The following is a 20,589-nucleotide window of genomic DNA, read 5'->3' as shown; positions in this document are numbered from 1 at the left end:
CACACAATTGAAAACTTTTATTTGAACAGGGAGGGAGGATTGAGAAATACTTTCTCTTCAGACATAAAGCTGTGAGGCCTTTGAGCTGCATGACCATTAAGATGAATTGGCTCCAGGAAACACAGTACATATGGCTGTGGCAGGAAAAGCTTGAGTTGTTTCCCAAAGCCCAACCTTTTGGGCAGGAAGAAATCCAGTGTATAGCTCTGCCAACCTTAGATGGACTCACACCCGACAATGTGACTGTACTCTTTAGCATCTCACTCCTTGTAGTGTACTCTTCCATCACCATTTGTGCTAATACTTTAATGGCACCCCAAATTTCCTATTAAAAATAGAGAATTATTCGTTTTGCAAGAATTTTATTTAATATTTTTGCATCGATGTTCATAAGAGAAATTGGTCTGAAATTCTCTTTCTTTGTTGAGTCTTTGTGAGGTTTAGGTATCAATGTGACTATGGCTTCATAGAATGAATTTGGTGATGTTCCATCCATTTCTATCTTTTGGAGTAGCTTGAAGAGTATTGGTATTAGCTCGCCCTTGAAGGTCTAGTAGAATTCTGCACTGAAACCATCTGGTTCTGGGTCTTTTTTTTTTTTGGTTGGGAGACTATAAAAAAAATAGAGAATTAGCCTAGATTCATTCTTCAATTAATTTCGGTTGAAAGTTTCATAGCCTAATATACAAGCGTCAATATTCTTTCTTTCTATGCATTTTAAATAGTAAATATTAAGCTAAAATCTTTGGGTTAAACTCTTTTCAGAATGCAAACTGAGTCATTACCTTGTTGTTATTTTCTGTCTGGTATGAACAAAGGAGCAAGTAAAACCTGCAAAGAAATATAATCATCAGTAAGAGAAAATAAAACGGTTATGCCATATATTAAGACAAATGTCTAGAAGGAATAAATGCCTTTGAAGGATTCCTATGGGCATCAAAATCCAGGAGAACAACTGACACATAAGCATCAGCTGAGCCAGAGAAGGATAGAGCATCATAGAAGATTTGGAAGCAAAGCAAGCAATTTGTACAAAACGCTAAGGCAAGAAAGCATAATTCTATGGAGGGTGATGCTGAAGACAAAGATGTTAGACAAATCAGGTGAATCCTTATAAAAGGCTATAAAGGTGGCTTGGCTATTTAAAACCTATAGGAGACATGGTTAGATTTACTTAAAGACCTATCAAATATCTTCTCATATAGAGAATTATAGTTAGGAGTGGAGGGTTCCGATAAGTGGAAGATAAAGGTAAAAGTAATGTTCTGGTTTGAATAACAACTGTTCCCCATAGGCTCGTGGATCTGAATAGTTGCTTTCCATTATGTGGTGCTTTCTGAGCAGCTTATGAAGCCCCCAATTAAGATTTAGAGACCAAGGAGGACCTCTTCCCCCTGTATATGCTCATACGGTATCAAGTCTCTTCTTGGTAGCCTGCTATCCTTCCTCTGAGTGCCACCAGATCTCCCCATCCAGGGGAAGTGGTCAAATATGGGACACCAGAGTTCGTGTGAAAGTCAGTCCCCATTCTCCACTCAACTGTGTAGAATGTCCTGTCCATTGGCTAGATCTGGGTAGGGGTTCAAAGTTTACTGCATGTATTGTCCTTGGCTGGTGCCATTGTTTGAGCAGTACCCTTGGGCCCGATCCAGTCACAGTCATAGGGGAGGGGAGTAAGGGGAATATGGGATGGAGGGAGGAATGGGAGGATACAAGGGATGGGATAACAATTGAGATGTAATATGAATAAATTAATAAAATATATTTTTAAAAAGATTTAGAGACCATTCTGGAAGAGGGAGCAAAAAAAACGGTAAGAACCAGAGGAATAGGAAGTTTCCTGTGAGACTGTGTCTCCTCGGAGTGACTGAAGCTAGAACCATGAAGTCTCACCGACAAGCTTTTCTAACAATGAGCTGAGCAAGGACAAAACCAACCAACGTGCCAAAGAGGATGACAAAGGCCACAGGTTTCAACCCCGTACAAAGAACTACAGGCAACTAAGGATGCTGAGAGCAGATATATTTCACCATGAGAAGGTAGTTAAATAATAAATTGACTATTACATTGAGTTTCTAGAAGATCTGTGAACCATTCTTGATTGACATTCTATAAAAGGAGAGAGCATCTATTATTTTCCCTTTCTTTTCCCAGTCATTACACACTAATACTTGATAGCAAGTTGCTATCAGATTAAGGCAGGTGTTACGCTCATGACTTATCATACCAGCATCTGAAAATGAATAAGAAGATGATAATATCAAGAAATCTTATTTTAAAACCCAGTTATTATCAGAATGATCTCTGAAATAAAACAAACACTAAAATAAAAATTTCTAAATTGTGATAGACTGATGACTTTGAAAAAAGGTTAGAAGACATTGGTGAAGGTGCCATTTGGAAGCGTACTTCTTGTCTCTTCATTTAAGGACAGAAGTGGGGTTTGGCTCCCTGGCAAGTGTAGATCACCGGGTTCAATTCCTAACATAGGAAAAACTAAAGATTTCAAAAATTTTTAGTTCCAGAAGTAAAAACAAATTCTTGTTTCAGTTCTCCCAATATTTTTCTTAAGCCACAGTTGCCTTTTTTCGCCCCATAACTAAAATTTCCAATGATAGCGTCATGAACTCTATAGTCAGGTTACTAGCCAAAGATGTACTTTCTCCTTTTAGATAAAGATTTATTTAAGGGAGCCTGTATACAACTGACAAGGAATTAGGAAATGCACTAGCTTGTTTTTAACCACAGAAGTCATGATAATACTCAGTGGAGTCAAACTTGAGGAGAAAAAAAATAAGTTTGTTTCTAATATTCTGATATGTACATTTGCTGTGTCAAAAGGAGACTGCATTGTCCCGAGGACAACCCTGAGATTCCTTAAGGGCACATCTCCAGCCCTCGCTGTTGGTTCTGTGGAATCTGTTTTGTCACCTAAGAGGGAGGTTATAATCCCTTCCACTGTCAAGAGACATGGAGGAGAGACCTGTGCTTGGCTGCAGGCCTTATTTTAGCATTAGATATCTGATTTTCAAAGGTTATCTTTCCCAAATTAACGGAGAGCAAGACAGCTAACGTGAGGGTTCCTCTGGGCTGACTCTCTGGGCTTGCATCAGATGTTCCAGCTTGCTCAATAAGAGGCAAACCTCCAAGTAATAATGGGTCAAATTCACAGTGTGGTAAAGATGCTGGGCAGGGCATTAGGTGAGGGGGATATTTTTCCTTTTTTCAATTTCCAGACTTTGTTACTACTGGGATATTTTTAAGTAAAGGAATTAAAGCAATAGGCTATATTATTACCGTGCTCATGACAACAGTAAGAAGAGCTTTATACCTCTGTGCTTATATTTTTCCTAATACTTCTAAGCTAGGGGTTCTTTTTTTTTTTTTTTTTTCTTTTTTAGTATTTTCACGTTCCTTATCATTTATGTCCTCCTATCTCTTTGCCTTAACCTACCACCTCTCAAACACAACGAATTCATTAGTGTTTTGTGTGATCAAGTCATGTCTTTAGCTAAATTCTTCAGCCAGATCCCACCATAGTGACTCGGTGTACATCTACCTTGTATAGGCCCCATGACAAGGCAGTGTGTGCCACCAGACCCTGATTCCAAAGTGTTGCTTACGGGCTCAGTATAAATGACTGCCTGGAGTGATTCATTCTCCATTGAAGATCCTCGCTGAATGCCTATGTGCATTCTGCTCTCTGTCGTTTTCGCTTCTGGCTGAAAAGACTGACGTTCTGAGTATTTGGGAAAGCTCCTGAGGAGTGTACAACCATGAACACATGAATGTGGGGAGAAGGGAGCCTCTGTTTGGATGTTACCTTTAGAGATATGGGACCTGACCATTAGCATTTGCCTTTGCCAGTAGTGAAGGATCAATCCCCTCTCAGCATCCTCAGCAATAACCATCAATCTTGTCTATCAGAGTCTTTCTTTCAAGATCATAAATTGGTTTTACTTCTTATAATAAAAGTTGGCACAAGGACTCTGTTTTTCTAAAAATGAACCAAGCAATCAGAAAGTAGGTACCCCAAAGTCTACATTGCTCACTCTTTAGAGACGATTAATAATCCTCTTTGGCTCAAGACAGCTAAGTGTTCCATCATCAGTTTCGTCTTCCATTTCCAAAACAGAGACTCTCAAAGACACTGGGTGAGCGCATTGATCAAGGCTCTGGAGTCAGCTGATGCTGACTCTATCATAATGGGCATTCTCTGCAGATTCATTACCTAGTTTTTCTTTTTCTTCCCTGGGTTGCTTTGTCAATTTATATAAAGAAACTATTTTTCAATTGCATTGTACTCTTGACTACAGTAGCGAAATCAATGCCAGAGACTGAAGGAGAGTTTGGTGATTTGGCTCTGTGTCTTAACACAAATGTGGGTATTTTTTCTTTTTTCTTATTCTTTTTTTTTTTTTCTTGGTCCCTTTGAGAAGCATCTTAAAATGTTTAAAGAACCCATAAAGCCAGCTGACCCACTGCTTTTCCTTCACTGTTAAAAGACCCTGTTTATATTTTAAGCAAATGGAATACAAAGGGGTTAAATGACTTGTGAGCATCCTTTTGTTAATCATGAAAGGAAGCAGGCAGTCCACCACTCCACAGCACATCTATGTGACTTCATCCTGTCAGAAACAGTCAAAGTCAAAGGCTTCTCTATGCTTCCCATAAGTTCCAAATTTTGAAAAACAACCATCATCTTCATATATAATTCGTAATATTATTGTACAATAAAGTGTTAACCAGCTACATGTAAATCCGAAGCTTCGTGTTCGTAAAATAAAGTAAGAGCCGTTTTCTAGGCATTGAATAACCAGTAGTATACTGATTTACCAAACTCTGATGAATTAGGTATTTAAGTAATTTTCTTTATTGCTTGAATAAGGTGTACATAGAAAACAAAATGACACTTCAGATTACATAGAGAAAACACTGGACACTAGTCTGAGGGATGTAAAAGGCAAGGTACATAAGTAGCTTTGAGACTGGGTAATAGCAACATGTCAAAGAGAATAAAGTTAAATATAAGAGGTTTTCGTGAAGCTCCAAGAGACTCGGGTTGACGGTAGGAAACTAATAGTCGAATTTCCTAGCCTTGTTTTCATGTTTGGCATGAAGTAACCTTTAACAATACTCTGTCTATGACATCACAGCTTGTCTGCCCAACGTTAAAAATGGCACGTGTTAAGAGTGACATGTGCAACTGACCCTGCATGTCCACTTATAGGTATTTTAGGTTGTGTGTTACAGGTAGCACCGGTGTTAAAGAAGAGCAGACCCCTCTGATAGGCTGAGCGCTTGCATTAAAAACCCATTCTAAACAATGGCTTGTAAACTTCCTCATCTTCTTTCAAACCTGAAAGGAGAAATAAGCCTCATTCAACAACTGGGAGTTTAAATGTCATGGGAGTGAGATATCATTTGTACAACTCAAGCACTTTTATTTTTCAATAAACCGGACCGGAATCATAACAAAAATAATTAATCTGGAAATGTACAGGAGCGTTCTTTACAAAAGTCCCGTTGGCATTATATGCCAGCAAATCCTGTGTTTTTGCTGTGTTCTAAGAATGGAGGCTCCGTTGGCTTTTGCTGTGTTAGCCTTCACTCATGTCTTCACGTCTCCTGTGGCTAGGGCCACTGGACAGACGGGGTGCACGGGTGAGCTCTAAAGATACACATCCCTGCTATTCTTTATGTAGAGGAGCCTGTCCTCTCACTAGGGCTGGCAAAGCAAAGCATCGGATACTGGTTTCTGATGAAGTAGCAACGCTCTATTAGCTTTTTTTTTGCTGTTACACGTTTTACCACAGGCGACTCCTCTTTCAGCTGCCTTCCCGCATGTGGCCCTGTGATAAATTTTTATCAGTGGTCAGAGGGACAGGGCTGCAGCCTGGGCCCAACACAGTGGCTTTTTATCTAGCTTAGTTCCCTCTGTCGTGCCCCCACCCAGCCGAAGCAGCATTTTCTCAGCGTAATTTATGTTGTGGCGTTGCTGTCAGTAGATGTAGTGTCAGCGATTCGTGCTCCCGGTGGAAGTTTACATGAAAATGAGATACTTAGCCCTCAGAATAAAGTCAAGGGAGGAAGAAACCAATAAAACCAGCACTATACCTGCCCAGAGCTTTCGAGGGGCAGGGGGATGAAGGTTGTCTTTTGCTGAAAAAGCTTGTTTTTCACTGCTCAAACACTGCTCCAGCGGAGTGCTCCGCGCAGAGGTACAGGAGCACCGTGTCAGAGCTTGGGTTTAACGTCGTCCGTCCAGTCCAGAGTCAATGTGACTAAGACACAACACATCTTAAGTTAATGAGACAGTTTCAAAACTCGTGGTGCCGGTACCATTGAAACCAACCGATTCGTATAATGAACATTTTGTGAAGTTGAAATATTCAGCTCAATGTACATTTTAAGAGAGAAACCATTTTTACTGAGTAAATATTCTACGTCTCCATATGGCTCAGCATAAAAAGATTTTTAAATTATCCCATACCGGGATAGTGAGAAACTTTAGACATAGTGGCATGCAATATTAGAAAGAAAATAAAGCACCCTTTAGATTCCTTAACCAAAGGCTTCTGAGATCCTTAAAGCCCTAGAGTTTCTTTAGACTCAACTTCCTCATCTGAAACGTGCTATTACTTGGCTGGATCTGAATTCGTTCTGAGGGACAACAGGAAGGAAAGAAAAAGAAAAGACATCAACCCACTCTTTTTATCTTTGAGGGGAGAAAAAAACCAACATCAACAACAAAGAACTCCTGAAGAGAAGCTACACAGAGATCTTAGGGGTCTTTCCGACAGTTTTGCTCCAGTGTCACGGGCAGCTTCCCGCGCCAGCGGCAGTAACATCCTACATCGTCACGTGTTCTTAGCGTTTACTCTAATATTTTAATGATTTTTCTCTGTAAGCAGCAGTATTTCCAGTTTGACCATTTCCCATAGACCCATTTCACTAAATATTTTGTATTATGCTCCGCTGGGCAGAAATGAAATGACAGTTGTTCTATACAGAAAATGCTCAGACAGCTTGGCGTTCGTGGAGGAGTGTCCAGTTCCCGAGTAATATTCCTCTAGTCACACTGGAAGACAAAAAAAAAACCCAGTCTTTCTTAGTTGAAACTTTTCACACTTTTGAAACAATTAAGGAGCTGTCCTTAGCAATTTGCTTAGAAATTAATGTTTTAAATCCAATCCCTGTACCCAGTGTATGCTACCACAGTCCTGCTGGGATTTTTGAACAGACAGCAGGGCAGTGTGCACAATCTCCACAGACCAAAACGCCAGTATATGTATTCAGCTTGGTAAATACGCCTTTAAAAATACCTTGCCATATTTAGCCACTCCTAAATATGTATTTACACAAGTCCACACACTGTAATGTTTACCTGGGAGACAGGAAAGGACTCTTTGGTAAATAATATGGGTTTTATAGCCTTACATGAAGGAATTTTTTGTTTGCTGTGTTAAAAAATCAGCTCCTCACCGTTATAATTTAATAATAAAATTTTTTTTTCCTTGTAAATTTATGGTGTAGCACTTGAGGTAAAATTTGCAAGGTTTAAAGAAAGGCAACCCTGATATTAGCTTTGAAAACAGACTATCTGTAAATCATTTGGCTGAAGATTTCAGAACACTCAAATATGGATGTGATCATTGAAGGCCACATGAATAAAAATAACCTGCCAGATATAGCTTAAAGCCAAGCTATCAGGTCATTGATTATTTGCCTAAAGTCAAAAATTCAGAATCTCTAGGAAAACTCCAAATTTTCATAATGTAAGTGCTTTGCTTTTAATCTTCTAGAATATGTACAGTTTATATCATGTGTGTGGATATAAATAAAATATTTCCAACTAATTAAGGAAATCATTTAAAAACCAAAATGTGAAATTCTCATAGGAAAACATTATTTTTAACTACCCTAGGCCAAGGACAGGAAGACTTTAGAGCATCCTCTAACTGACAATACTTGGGACAATGTTTCTGAATGTATAAATTAATACGTGACCTACTCCAGAATTAATGAATGACAACTCCGTATTGAGATCAAGACACTGAATATTAACAGGAAGAAGCACATTTTTAAAAGCCATATTTATCCCTTTGTTCAAAGCTGAAAAATTCAGAGTAAGTCAGAAGATATTCGAGATCAAATTCCATTTTTGGTGACTTGGCATCCCGTTCCAGTCTGTGTTCTTCTTGAGACACTATAGAAAGTACTTAACATTAATCTAACCTAATACTGCCTTTACATCCAAGATGCTGTGATATCCAGATACGTCTATGATATGGTTTGATGAGTTCCTCTAAAATGTGGGGGATGTGGGGCCTCTCTGAAAGGATCATCCTGTGATCAGCTTACCACCTTTTTGAAGGCGAATGTGCAAACTCTTGTGATTAGCTTATTGCCCTATAGAAGGTGAGTACGCACGTGCATCACTCTTGTGAGTGTGCAAGATTGCCAGTGGGTTTTACCTGGCACAACTGAAGAATTTCCTGTCATTGTTGGACATAGAGACCTCCAATAAAATAAAATCAGAGTCCCCTACTTGAATTCCGTTGTCACGAACAATCCTCTCATCTCTTATCCTTCTGTTTTCTGTGTCTTGAAGGCATTTTTTTTTTTTCATTCACCATCTTTCTATGCAAGGGTATTTACCAAAGAGTGACAATCATTCACTTCTGAGGAAGAAGGAAACCCAAGAATTTTACCTACTCAAATCTAAGTAATGAAATCTCATAGGGCAGAAATTTCTCTATTATTTTTCTAATAGACACACTATTTTACCTCTTGGGTCTATACCCATGGTAATAATATTCACCTTGGTTAAGATGAATGAGTGGATCACAAAACAAAAACAAAAGTCTTAAATCTGGGAAGAGGGTTGTTAGCAATGATGAGATGTTGATAGAAATTGGAGGGAGATAAGATAGCATGTGGGGAGTTAGTAGTCAGAATACATTATACACATGTATGAAATTCTTAAACAACAAAATTAATCAACAAAATAGAAGAACATTGTAAACAATTTCAATAGAAACAGGTATATGTACACTTTTCCAATTTTTCTCTAAGTAAATTTGGTGAGAAAGAAAAATATATAAAAGATTGAAAATGTTCACATCTGACATTAAAAATGTAAATCTTTTTCTTCTATTTCTTCTTGGTGGGATCTTGAAAGATGCATACTGTTATAAAAGATTAAAGCAATTCCTTAAAATATGAAATGTGATTTATTTTGTACTTGGAAGCAGTAGAAATTTAAATGCAATGGTATGTTCCATGGCACAGAACAGGCGGCATAGGAACTGAGTCTTACTAATTCAAATCTGATCCAGAGAGTATCAAAAATGTTTCAGTTGCCTACTAGCAACATCTAAGTAAACCAACAATCGATATCTGATTACATTTTCACACAAATTTTACAACTGAAGGGGAGTATTGACCATACTCTTAGCCTCACAATCTGATTTGTCATCTTCCAATTTAAAAATGGCACGTAATAAGGTTATTCTCATTCCAATGCTACTCGAATATGTTATCAGGAAACATACACAATAAAGTCTCCTACCTTCTCAGTGTCACTCAAGATAAAACTGTTTTAGATTTATCCTAGAATCTTACATATGTAGAGTCAAAGCCAGTTAGGCAGATCATACCTGCAGATAGCATGTCTTTCCTGCTTACTGTGGGTTGTGTCCTGGGCACTGTAAGACACATGAGCAAGATCCCCAACCTCTAGAAACACTGCTGTTTGTCTTTCAATACCTTTCACTTAAGGACATGAATCTCTACTTCTACGCACTTCATCCAAGCGCCACTGCATACATTACCTACACCAAGACTTGGGGACAGCAGTGACAGACTAAGTGACTAAGGCCTGCAAAGTGAAAGAGTTGACCTTCAACATAGTTGTCTGTTTTCCTGGAAATGGTTCAGGGCTATTTTTTTAAAGTTGTGATAATAGCTCAGAATTCTAATTTCAGAGAGGACTTGAGAACCATATTCACTGAAGAAAGGGGAGGGCAAGAAGTGGGGTTGGCTCCAACTAAGTCGTACTATTTCATTGCAATCCAACGGGATCTTGGTGGATAGTGGTGCAACTGGTGCTGTAGGTGTGGTGTTTGGATTCTAATTCAGAACTGTACAACTATATAGCATCCAGGACCGTTAATAGAAGTTGCAATGGAAATTCACATATCCTACAGAATCCACTTAAAGTAAAACAGAATTGGAGCCCTCTTCACATTTCTCAAACAGCCTCAGCCTTCCAAGGGCCATCATTTCTGGTTTGAAGCTTCTTCTCGGTCAATGCTGAATTTGTATAATTGTAGGACTAGGTCTGTTGGCAAATGTTTTACCTCTGTTCATGAAGTGGGTTTTAGCATGTGTTAGACAGAACTACAGCAATCAGGCATATTCTTACTTTGGTTGTTTTATGTAATGAAGCTAAATTTCCTGTAATGAGTGCGATTATTGAAGCAGCATGGGTTCCAAAGTCAACTACGTGTCGTATCTTCAAGCACCAAAAACACCTACTGCACAGGCTACATGGAATGGAAAATGTCCACGCAAAGGCATAATGGAAAGGAGTCTCACAGTTCAAAACATTTTAGATGCACGGAGCAATGGTTATCTATGCCCTTATTTTCTTCTGCAAAGACTTCCCTTTCCATTTAAGAATTCACAGTTTCCTCTTACTCTAGAAAATTAAACAGACTATGCCATGGCATCTATACACATAAAAACATCATCCGTGTAATACAAATCATAGTGATAAACTTCATCAGAATCAGGGAGAAGCAGGGGATAGTATTCATTGCTTACAAAAGAAATTCTCTCCATCGCCAATTTTATCTGACAATTGTAATTTTTCTTTTCCTTTTAGAATTGAAGCACCAAAATATGGAGGCATTTGCCATGGGGACAATGAGAACTGCTTGGTCCTACAAAAGAAGTGTTTATCATCTCACTATGCAAATCCTAAATTCCCAAACAAAAAGTTCTGACAGAACTATGTTTATTCTTTATGCATCAGTGTTGATGGTGTTGACTCAGGCTGCCGAGTTAGTCAGCTTCTATACACTGTAGCCCTCTTCTAAATCACTGTGTGTAATTCTTTCCATCTTTAGTCTATTCTCATTCAATAAGCCTATATTTTCTGTGGCTGCTTCATCGAAATTGGAATCAAAGACTGAGCTTGTCAGTCTGCACCACATGTAGGGAGCTTAAATATGAAGCCTTACCATCTCTACAAGGATATTATCAGAATCTTTGGGCTCCTTCCAGATTTCTAGGAACATTAAATATATATTGAGTTAATAATATTTGCTAGGGTTCCTACTAAAATGATTTTTGTATGTACAGAAGGAGGTGAATAGTTTTAATGAAAATATTTACTCTTAACTTAGATTGGAAACTTTCAACACATACCATAGCTGGGAAACATCACAACAGGTTTAGTTGCTTTGGGAAACCTGCTTACAATATATAACTTCATAAGGCTTCTAAAAATCTTTGACTTTCAACTCATGACTAGTTAGCACCTGGAGTACACATTCTGGAAAAGGACCTGTTCCACACAAGTGCATAGGAGCACAGGGCACAGGGAGTGGGGGTTATCTAATGGCTTTGGGAAAGCCATTGTTTTTCTGCCCTGTTTTCCTGTAGCAATAGTTTAACTGTGTGAAAGAGAAATAGCCTCACTTTGACACATTGAATCTACCTTTCCTCCTAAATACAACCCCACAAGAAGGTATGACCTAGACAGTATTAAGAAGAAATTCTTACCTGGGCACACAGTAGTTCTCAAGTATGAGTGGTGACAACTGTCATGATTCTGACAATAATTTCATTACAACCATTGTAAATGGAGCATCATTCAAGACCTATTTCAGGGGGCCCAGTGGACTCTTGATGGCTGTGGGAGAGATCTCCCCTTAGTAAGAATGACCAAGGACTTGCACAGCATCCCTACTCTGGTTTCAACAGGATTTTGATGCTGGCAGTTTTTGAAACTTGAAGAAAATGAATAATTTGGACTATTAGAAAATTACTTAATGTGTAAAATAGGATCTATAAATAAAAATTAAAGACTTGAACTAAGCTGTGAATCTTACAGAAGGGAAGTTTGCTGAGAGAACAAGGTCTTTCCTTTGTCAAGAGTTATATTAAAACATGCTGTGAACAGGAACTAGAGCATTAAAATGCAGGACTAAATATTTTAAATGTTTTGATTTTTTTCATAATTTTAAGATGCGGGGAAATGGATAAGATCAAATAATAATTTGCTAATGTGTGTTTGTCACCAGTGTAAAAGGTTTTCCTCATCCACAATTACAGTTCAGCAAATGCCAAGTACCGAATGGGGCACCAAGTAGAACAAACATAAGCTGACGCTATTAAACTCTCCCTCTCTCTCTCTCTCTCTCTCTCTCTCTCTCTCTCTCTCTCTCTCTCTCTCTCTCTCTCTCTCTCTCTCACACACACACACACACACACACACACACACACACACACACACACACACAATCTAGCCACAGGCTTTGTCTGTTAATCCTCTAACAGAGGAAAAGTGGAAAAACATATAGGAACTGAATAAATGTAAAAGAAAGCTAAACACACATCAAGCATCACCTTTTCCGATTTCTCGGTGTGAAACTCTGCTGTCACCCTTTCTTCTCCACTTTGTGATTATTTCAATGGCTGGAGATGTTGTCTCACTTTTAGACAAAGTCTCTTTGCCGTAGCAATCCTTTTAGCTAGTTGCCTAAAGAAAATTTATATGTCCCTAGAAAAGCCTCACATGCAAGATAACACAATCCCAATGCACCTTTGGCATATTGTGATTCCCCCAAAGAACCTGGTGCCTCCTACAGTGGCTGACACTAATCCGAAGGAACACAGATGCTGAGAAAAGAAAAACATGCAGGGGAAATCTGATGGTCTTTAAGTTTTGATACTACATGATCAAGCCGTTTCATTATTTGATGTCCAATTCATTCTCACATAGCACTCGATTTGAAAAACTCAGTATTCATTAAAACAAAGACCTAGACATGCTGCAATCATGCAAGACAAAGACATAAAGTATGTCTGATTCACCCATGGTGGCAAATACTGAACAAAAATGTGTAAAATTTTTCCTATTATACCCAAAATGGAGAATCCGTCAATGGGCAGAAACTGAACTACTAAAGCTTACTCAATGTTTATAAACGAGGAAGAGCCAAACCAATAATAATATTGTGGCACTGATTTTTCATGATCTCAGCCACACCTACTTCATTACTTAATATTTTTTTCTTCCAATATGTGTTCAATCCCTTTAGATGGCCTGGCTCAGAGCTTGGAAAGTGGAGCCAAACCAGATCCCTTCAGTTGGACTTGAGTTTGGCTGGACTTTCAGTGACTTCCACATGCTAAAAGTTATTCTCAAAAAGAAGAAGGGCTAAATAGGATGAAAAAGCCACTGCACTAGTTGCTTTCCTCATCGGCGTGAGCACAGATGGAAAGCCAAGCAAGATGAAGGCAGATGCACATCACATTTTCTCCTTTTCCTTCTATTTTGCCCAGACATGCATCCCACTGGGTGTTGCAGCGTGGGTTTCCTTGCTCAGATGGAGCTCTCTGCAAACAGCTGTGCCCAGTGGTATGTCTCCCAGATGACGAGGAACCCACCCTAACTGACAGTGAACGTTAAGCATCATAATTACGTATCTCACAAGGAACAAGTGTCAATGGCCGTTAAGCAGGTCTAGAAACTTTGCACTGTGCTTGGAGTTCTGTGCACAATATGTCACTAAATCTCCTGAAGGTAGTAGCATCCAGATCCATTTTTACAAGATTTCCAAGATCCCAGAAGTAGCAGGAGTAAGCTGGGGGTTCAGTCAGCGCCCTTCAAGATGCTACAGAACTACAGAGTGAATGGCTCTTCCATGAGGCTGGACAAGTTAGGATTGACACTTGGGACATTTAGGAAGCTTATCATCCCTGTAAAGGTGAAGAGTAGCTGGGATTTCCTGCTCACCTTAGGTGCTACAAGAGTCCCAGTGTTTACAAGCATGAAGCCAGTGACCAACCCTCACACTCTGCCACCACCACATCAAAGAGCAGCAAGAAAAAAAAAAATGAGTAACATCACACAGCCATGCTACAAACCTTTCTTTGATTTATATATTTTTTTCTCTTTTTGATGTAGTCAAGGAAGTCTGATGTCCTCAGTGTTCCCCTACTGGAGCATAGGTTGTACTAAGTAGAAGCAACCTCAGGTCAGACCCAAAATAGCTTCGGTCTTCTCACCCCTGAACTTCAAAGCCTACCCCATCCTCCCTGCTGCTCCTACTTCTCCTGTGGTGGTTCTGCAATGGTCACAGGCTAAATATCCTGGGTGGTCCTCCCATGGCCAAGCATTCTGCCAGCTTGGGAGAATCAACCACATACCCTCTTATAGGGTGAGGCAAGCGGTGGGGGGAGGAAGATAAAGTTGATAAATACACCCTGAGCCTGCAAAACTCCCCCTTGGGGAAAGTCAACTATAAATAAGTATCCTGCGCTCATGTAAGGCAGAGCTTTTGAACAGTACATCATTGTCCAGCATTACCTTGGGTTTTTCATTCCTTGCTACCATATAGTGATGTGGGAGACTGTGCAGAGAACCCCGCAGGTAGTGGGCCTTCCGCATCCATTATCATTGTGTACTTTTGTGGGTCTTTGAGCCTTGGAGCTTGTTTATTGGGTTCCTGGTGATGCAAAAGTTTGTCTTCCAAATCTCCTCATCCCATGATCCTGCTACAAAGCATCAATTTGCAGCAAGTAAGATTCTGTCCTCACTAGAACACAAATGAAGTCAGTTTTGGCCTCTTCTAGAGAGCAGACAGATCTCTATGAGTCCTTATACTTATCTGGGCAAGAGAAGAGATCATTAATCTTGGAACAGCTTTCAGCAGAATAAGGACCTGCCCAGTTACATTATCCTGGTTCCCCCAGACAATTTTAGGCATCATCTGCAGCTCCTGAGTCTCCTCTGTAGATCTGTAAACACGAAATGGCCAACTCCAGGTTGCCAGCCAGCACATCCCATCCTGCGTTAGAGCTGCTGATGCACACAGGGCAGGGAGTCCTCCAACACCTCAGGAAGCCAGCCCTCCAGCCTAGCCTCTCAGCAGAAGCACGGAGCAGGCAGTTCCAGCCAAAGCTTCTATTACCTTCTTGTCTACTGAGTTGAACTAGGTTACACATCCCCCACCCCAGAATCTATAGATTAGTATTTCCCTCTGACATTCTTTCTTTAAAAAGGTTTTGCTGCATGAGAAAATAATTCCCTAGGGGAATCTGCATAGGCATTAGCCCTGTGCCCCAGGTGTATTGTAATTAGCTTTTAAATGTATTTACAAAAATAAATAAATAAAAAATAAAACTCAAGCTGAAGACAGCCAACGCAATGAGCAGACACAGTTTGGGCTAATTAACTGTACTGGCAAAATCCAGTGACGAGACAGTGGTCTTGAAAAGCTACTGTGATGTAGCTACTCAGGAACTCGGCTGCTTTATTCTTTTGAAGAATAAATTAATCATCTTTTTAACAATTAAAAACCTGAAATTATTTTTAGTGCTAGTTCTTGTTTATTCTTTTACTTCTCGATTTATGTATTCATTTTCCTCCCAGTAAAACCTTCCAATCATCACTTAAATTTAATGATAAGAATTTTATCACTTTCTCTCTCCTCCACAAAACTTGCAAACATTCACAGACTAGGGCAATCTTCTGCCTTTTGTGGCCTGAATTTGGCATTCTCGGAAGCTAAAACAGACCGAAGATAAGTAAAGAAAGAACATTTTCACACTTAGTCTTACAGAACTCTAAGGATGTTAAGCTACTCCATGTATCCAGCTTCTTGGCCTCCCCAAGGGTATTCTATACCAACTCTGAACCGATTTGCAGTATAAGAAAAACCACACCTGTGGTTCTATGACTAGTTTTTTTTTTTTTCCTGGTCCCAGGAGAGACCAGAAAAAGAGGCCTTAATCACACACAGCTGTCTATTTCTTTGGGCTAGCACTGTGACAGCCAGCAAGTAGATCTGGAAAATTATACTAAAAATGTATTCAACCATACCGACTTCTCTCAATTACCCTGAGAGAAAAGATGCCCTTTCAGGGCAGCCTATGTTTTGACCACCTTAGAGTTTACATGGGCTAAAAAAGCTATCCAGAAGACTTAGTCAAGAGATAAATATTTCTTATCTTATGTTGAGGGAAGCAGGTGTTCCCTGAGAAATTAAAAGAGCTGGCCTCTAATCCTTTCTCTGTTATTAACTAGTTTTTTTGTTTTTTTGTTTTTTGTTTTTTTTTTGTTGTTTTTTTGTTTTTGTTTTGTTTTTTGTTTTTTTTTTTGGCTTTGGAGAAAGCAGTTTCTTAACTTAATCTAGAAGATAGCTGTATCTCGGTCCTTCTAGAAAGATTCGGTGAAGGGAATGTGTTCTCTCATTTAATTCTTTGAAAACCAACTGCTAACTTTGAGCTGATGAAAAGTATGGGGTCAGCCTCAAGAAAACACCAATTTACACCTCAGGAAACTGGAAGAGGGTTTGCAAAGACATGTGTCTACCACCCTTCTGAATTCAAGAGAGATCTGCCAGGGTCCATGCTGCTTATAATATCTACTTGAACAGTGTCATTTTCCAGATGACATAAACTACTAGTTAGAAGGTTAAGTCAAGATTCCTTGGAACTGCGATCAGACAACTCAGAAAACTGAACTAAAATGAATATATATGACGACAACAATAGAAACACCAAATGAACATTTTAGTCCTTATTTTGTGCCAGACACTGAGCTGGAGATTTCTGCATGTGTTATCTCGGCTTCGCATTATAACGCGCTCTGTTCTCTCATTCTGTTCTGCAATTATCCCCCCAAGCTGGCCTGCCATCTGCCCACCTCCTGTACAGAGAAGATGTAGGAGGCAAGACCTTTACGTACAAACGTCCCCAACCAGTCCTTGTCCATAACAAGACTTCACAACATTCCTATCAACTTGATCCTGGTCAAAAGAAGAAGAAGGAAAAAAAACTCCATATTAATCAAAAAGAGAAAAAAAGGTCTCAATGCTTACATGCCTTTTTCCTGGTACTCTTCCTTCAAGTCTCCAGGAGTATTCTGCCTATATAAGGAGGGACACTCCAGTGTCTAGATCAATATCTGAAAAAGCTTTTAAGCTATAATAACTATAGTCTTCAGCACTCAATATATTTTGACAAGATGCACCACTATGCCAGGTGAAATGGGTAACTCTTAGGCAGGACTTTAGACTCACTCCTTGTCTGTCTACAAAGTGCTTTCAGTAGAAACGTCCATAATCATTAAGCCAAAGGCAAGGAGCAAAGCATTCCCAAGGACACGCCTTGAATTCTCTGTAAGTCCAAACAACTTCAAAACTACATTGCAGTATTGTTGTGCAATGACGTTAATTTATTCATTAATCATGAGATGTTATAAACACTGCCAACTCTACCCCCTCCCCAGAAATAAATAAATAAATAAATAATAAAAAACAAATAAATAAATAAAATCTGGGATTTTCGAATGAGCTTATATTAGCTTTTAGTATTTTTGTTTTGTTGTTGTTTTGTTCTTATTATCTTTAGTTCAGCCTCTGCCTCACCTTTAGGATATTTTGTTACAGTAATCTCCATCCTTCTCCTTCTTATCTGAAGAAAGTCAGAACAGGCCTGAGAATACCGTTGCACCTCTCCTTTCACATACTTCTCTCCCTTTTGGGATGTGGAACAGTCATTGACTCTCAGGAAATTCTCTCGAGACTCAATTAAAACTACCAGGAGCAAGAACAGGAGGCATTACTCCCCCTCCTCCCTAATAAGGTCTGCTTTTGAGACCAGTATTACATAGGAGAACTCTGGTAGGCTTGGATAATACAAACCACTGGCCCGAACTGAACCCCAAACTCACTCTCTTGGCAATGGAACATAGCCTCCGAAATAAAAAGTCTGATGACTAAAACTGGAGAGATCTGTCTCTTCAAAGTGCGTATTTACAGTTTACAGTCTTTCCCCAAGTCTGGCTTCTTAGGCATTGACATCAAGCAAGCATATTAATAGATTAGGGAACCATAATTTTATTGGTGTGACAGAGAGTATAAGCTGTTCTAAATTAAGGTAACTGAGAGAGTCATCCCATACCATCCATTTTCTTCCAATGTTCGCATTTAGCATTGTTTCATTTATAAAAAAAAAAATCTCACTATTCTCCTTACTTCACTGCTCTCTCTCACAACCAATCCCAAAGGGACTGAGGTCTTTCTTTTCAATTTTCTTTTTTTTTTTTTTAATCCAAAATGTGTTTATTGGGGTGGTTTTCCCCCCCATCTTGAATTAGGTACTTTCAGTGATGCTTCTTCCTGAAAGAGCATCCTTCTGTCAGCCTTGTTTTTCCTCCTGTAAGCTGATAGAAAACAGTGGAGCAGCCAACACACAAGACTACCATTTGCTCATGGCTAAAGACTGTGGTGATTTTATAGGAGCCTGGGCACTTCACATCCATACAGTAGGAATTGGGGCTCTGCACCAGATGCTTTTTCTTGTGTTTCCTCTTCTCCTCTTCTGGAGAGAGATGAAGGAGATCCTTTGTGAGAGGCATGTTCTCGTAGGGAGGTCATCACTGCTGGAAAGGCTCTTTTCAATTTTCTATGTTGTAATCTCCACAGTCCTCTTGCCATTCCTTATTGTACTCTTTCCTTGGTGTCCACTATTTCACACTAATCTATGAGCACCTTTTGCTCACTCCAGACAGCCAGTCTTATTTGCTCTATATCATCATCCTTATATGTATCACTTTCCCTCACGTTGTCATATTACTCAATAAAAGCCAGCCCTTAAAATGTGTGAGGTGAAAAGCAAAATTAAAATTAGGAGTCACACATGAGAAAGGTATGTATGTTGCAATTAAAAAAAAAAAGTTTGGTGCCCATGCACCTGACAGAGGGCAGAAGTCACAGGTCAACCTTGTGTGTGTAGCCTTGGGCACATGACAAAGCCCTCTTTGCCTCCGATTTTTTCCACCGCTAAGTTCAATACATGACGTTCTCAACATTAAAGGCCACTGATGAAGAGTGAGAGGAACCTAACACAGAAACTGTTAGTTTCTTAATGTATTTAGATTTCTAAAAACTGATTAATGTCTCCCTCTGTTAGCAGGCATCAACTGTGCATAGCTTCTTGGGTAGGGGTGGGAATTTGTCACCTTCCCAGTGCTGGGATTTTGTCTGGCTTGAACTTGGTCAAGTCTTGGGCAGGCTGTGAGTCATATGTGCACCAGCTCTGTTGTGTCTAAGGAACAATGTTTCCTTAGAGATGTCCACCTGCTCTGGCCCTTACATCCCTCTCTCCTCTCCCATATAGATCGTGAACTTGAAGAAAGAATGTGATAGGCATTCCGTTTGAGGTTGCATGTGCCCAGGTTTATAACTAATTACACAAGGTCTGCAAATTGTGCATGGATCTCTATGTTAACAACCATGTACTGCAAGGAGACATTTCTCTCATGATGGCGGAGTACAGCACTCATCTATGGGTATAGCAAGATGTCATTTGACGATGGTGGAGTACAGCTCTCATCTGTGGGTATAGCAAGGTGTCATTGGGAGTCATTTATTTCTGTGTTCATTTAACGCAATTACAGAAGTGTCTTTATAATTGTTAAGAAAAAGTTCTTCCTCAGCCCCAGCTGAGGTTTAAGAACCACCACGCTGCCTTACTATTTCACATTTTAAGAATATTCCTGAATGTGGCTCTGTATGACTTTAATACCAGCACTTGGAAGGCAGAAGCAGGTAGATCTCTGTGTGTCCCAGACCAGCCAGACCTACATGGTGAGCCCCTGTCTCAGAAAACAAAAGAAAAGTACATGTTAAGCTAGAATCTGAGGAACACTGTGGTGTGTGTGTGTGTGTGTGTGTGTGTGCCTACTTACTTCCCTCCATTTGTGAACGTAAAAATTGTCTGCATTCTATAAGATTTCATTTATGAGTACTGAAAAAAAAAGTGAAATTGACCTGAAAGGACACCCACTCAAAAAGAAACTAACAACTGCATGATATCCTGCTGGAAAACGTGTATTACTCATTGAAGAAATGGGTGGCATAAATCCTTTTGTCAGTATTGAAACAAGTCCTACCTAGCACGGCTCAGGAGTTCTCATCAGGACCAATAAAGCCATATCAAGACCTTGACAGTTGGGAAGGCCTTGCACAATCAGGGAGCAGGGCAATAATATCTTAAAGAAAAAGTTAGAAACTGTGGCCAAAAGTCTGGAGAATACAAAGCTTGTGTAGGACATAGATTTCCAACCATGCTAAAATAAAGCAGGAAAGTTTATTACTGGAAACCCATGAAGGACACAGCAAGGCCAGCTTCTGTAGTGCATGCTGGATGCAGGCGTTGGCTTTTTCCCATGATCTAAATGTGAGAAGGTGGCTTCCCCCAGAGAGCTACCTCTGCACAGTGAGACGTTTTCACTGGATGTGATGATACTGAGCATCCTGGGGTGTTTGGCTCTTAGGAAAACAA

General features: G+C 39.6%; 1 protein-coding gene across 1 annotated transcript; it reads right to left on the bottom strand.

Moving 5' to 3' along the window:
• Positions 1-18,406: 18,406 nt before the first annotated feature.
• On the bottom strand, positions 18,407-18,661 carry LOC127212266 (40S ribosomal protein S27-like). The gene has a single exon (XM_051172328.1). It carries the CDS (start codon positions 18,659-18,661, stop codon positions 18,407-18,409), a length of 255 nt encoding a protein of 84 aa, XP_051028285.1.
• Between the last annotated feature and the right edge of the window lie 1,928 nt (positions 18,662-20,589).

This window comes from Acomys russatus, chromosome 30, assembly GCF_903995435.1.
Source record: "Acomys russatus chromosome 30, mAcoRus1.1, whole genome shotgun sequence".
Classification (NCBI taxonomy): domain Eukaryota; kingdom Metazoa; phylum Chordata; class Mammalia; order Rodentia; family Muridae; genus Acomys; species Acomys russatus.
The sequence above is the reverse complement of the archived record's forward strand: the minus strand, read 5'-3'. Positions and strand labels throughout refer to the sequence as shown.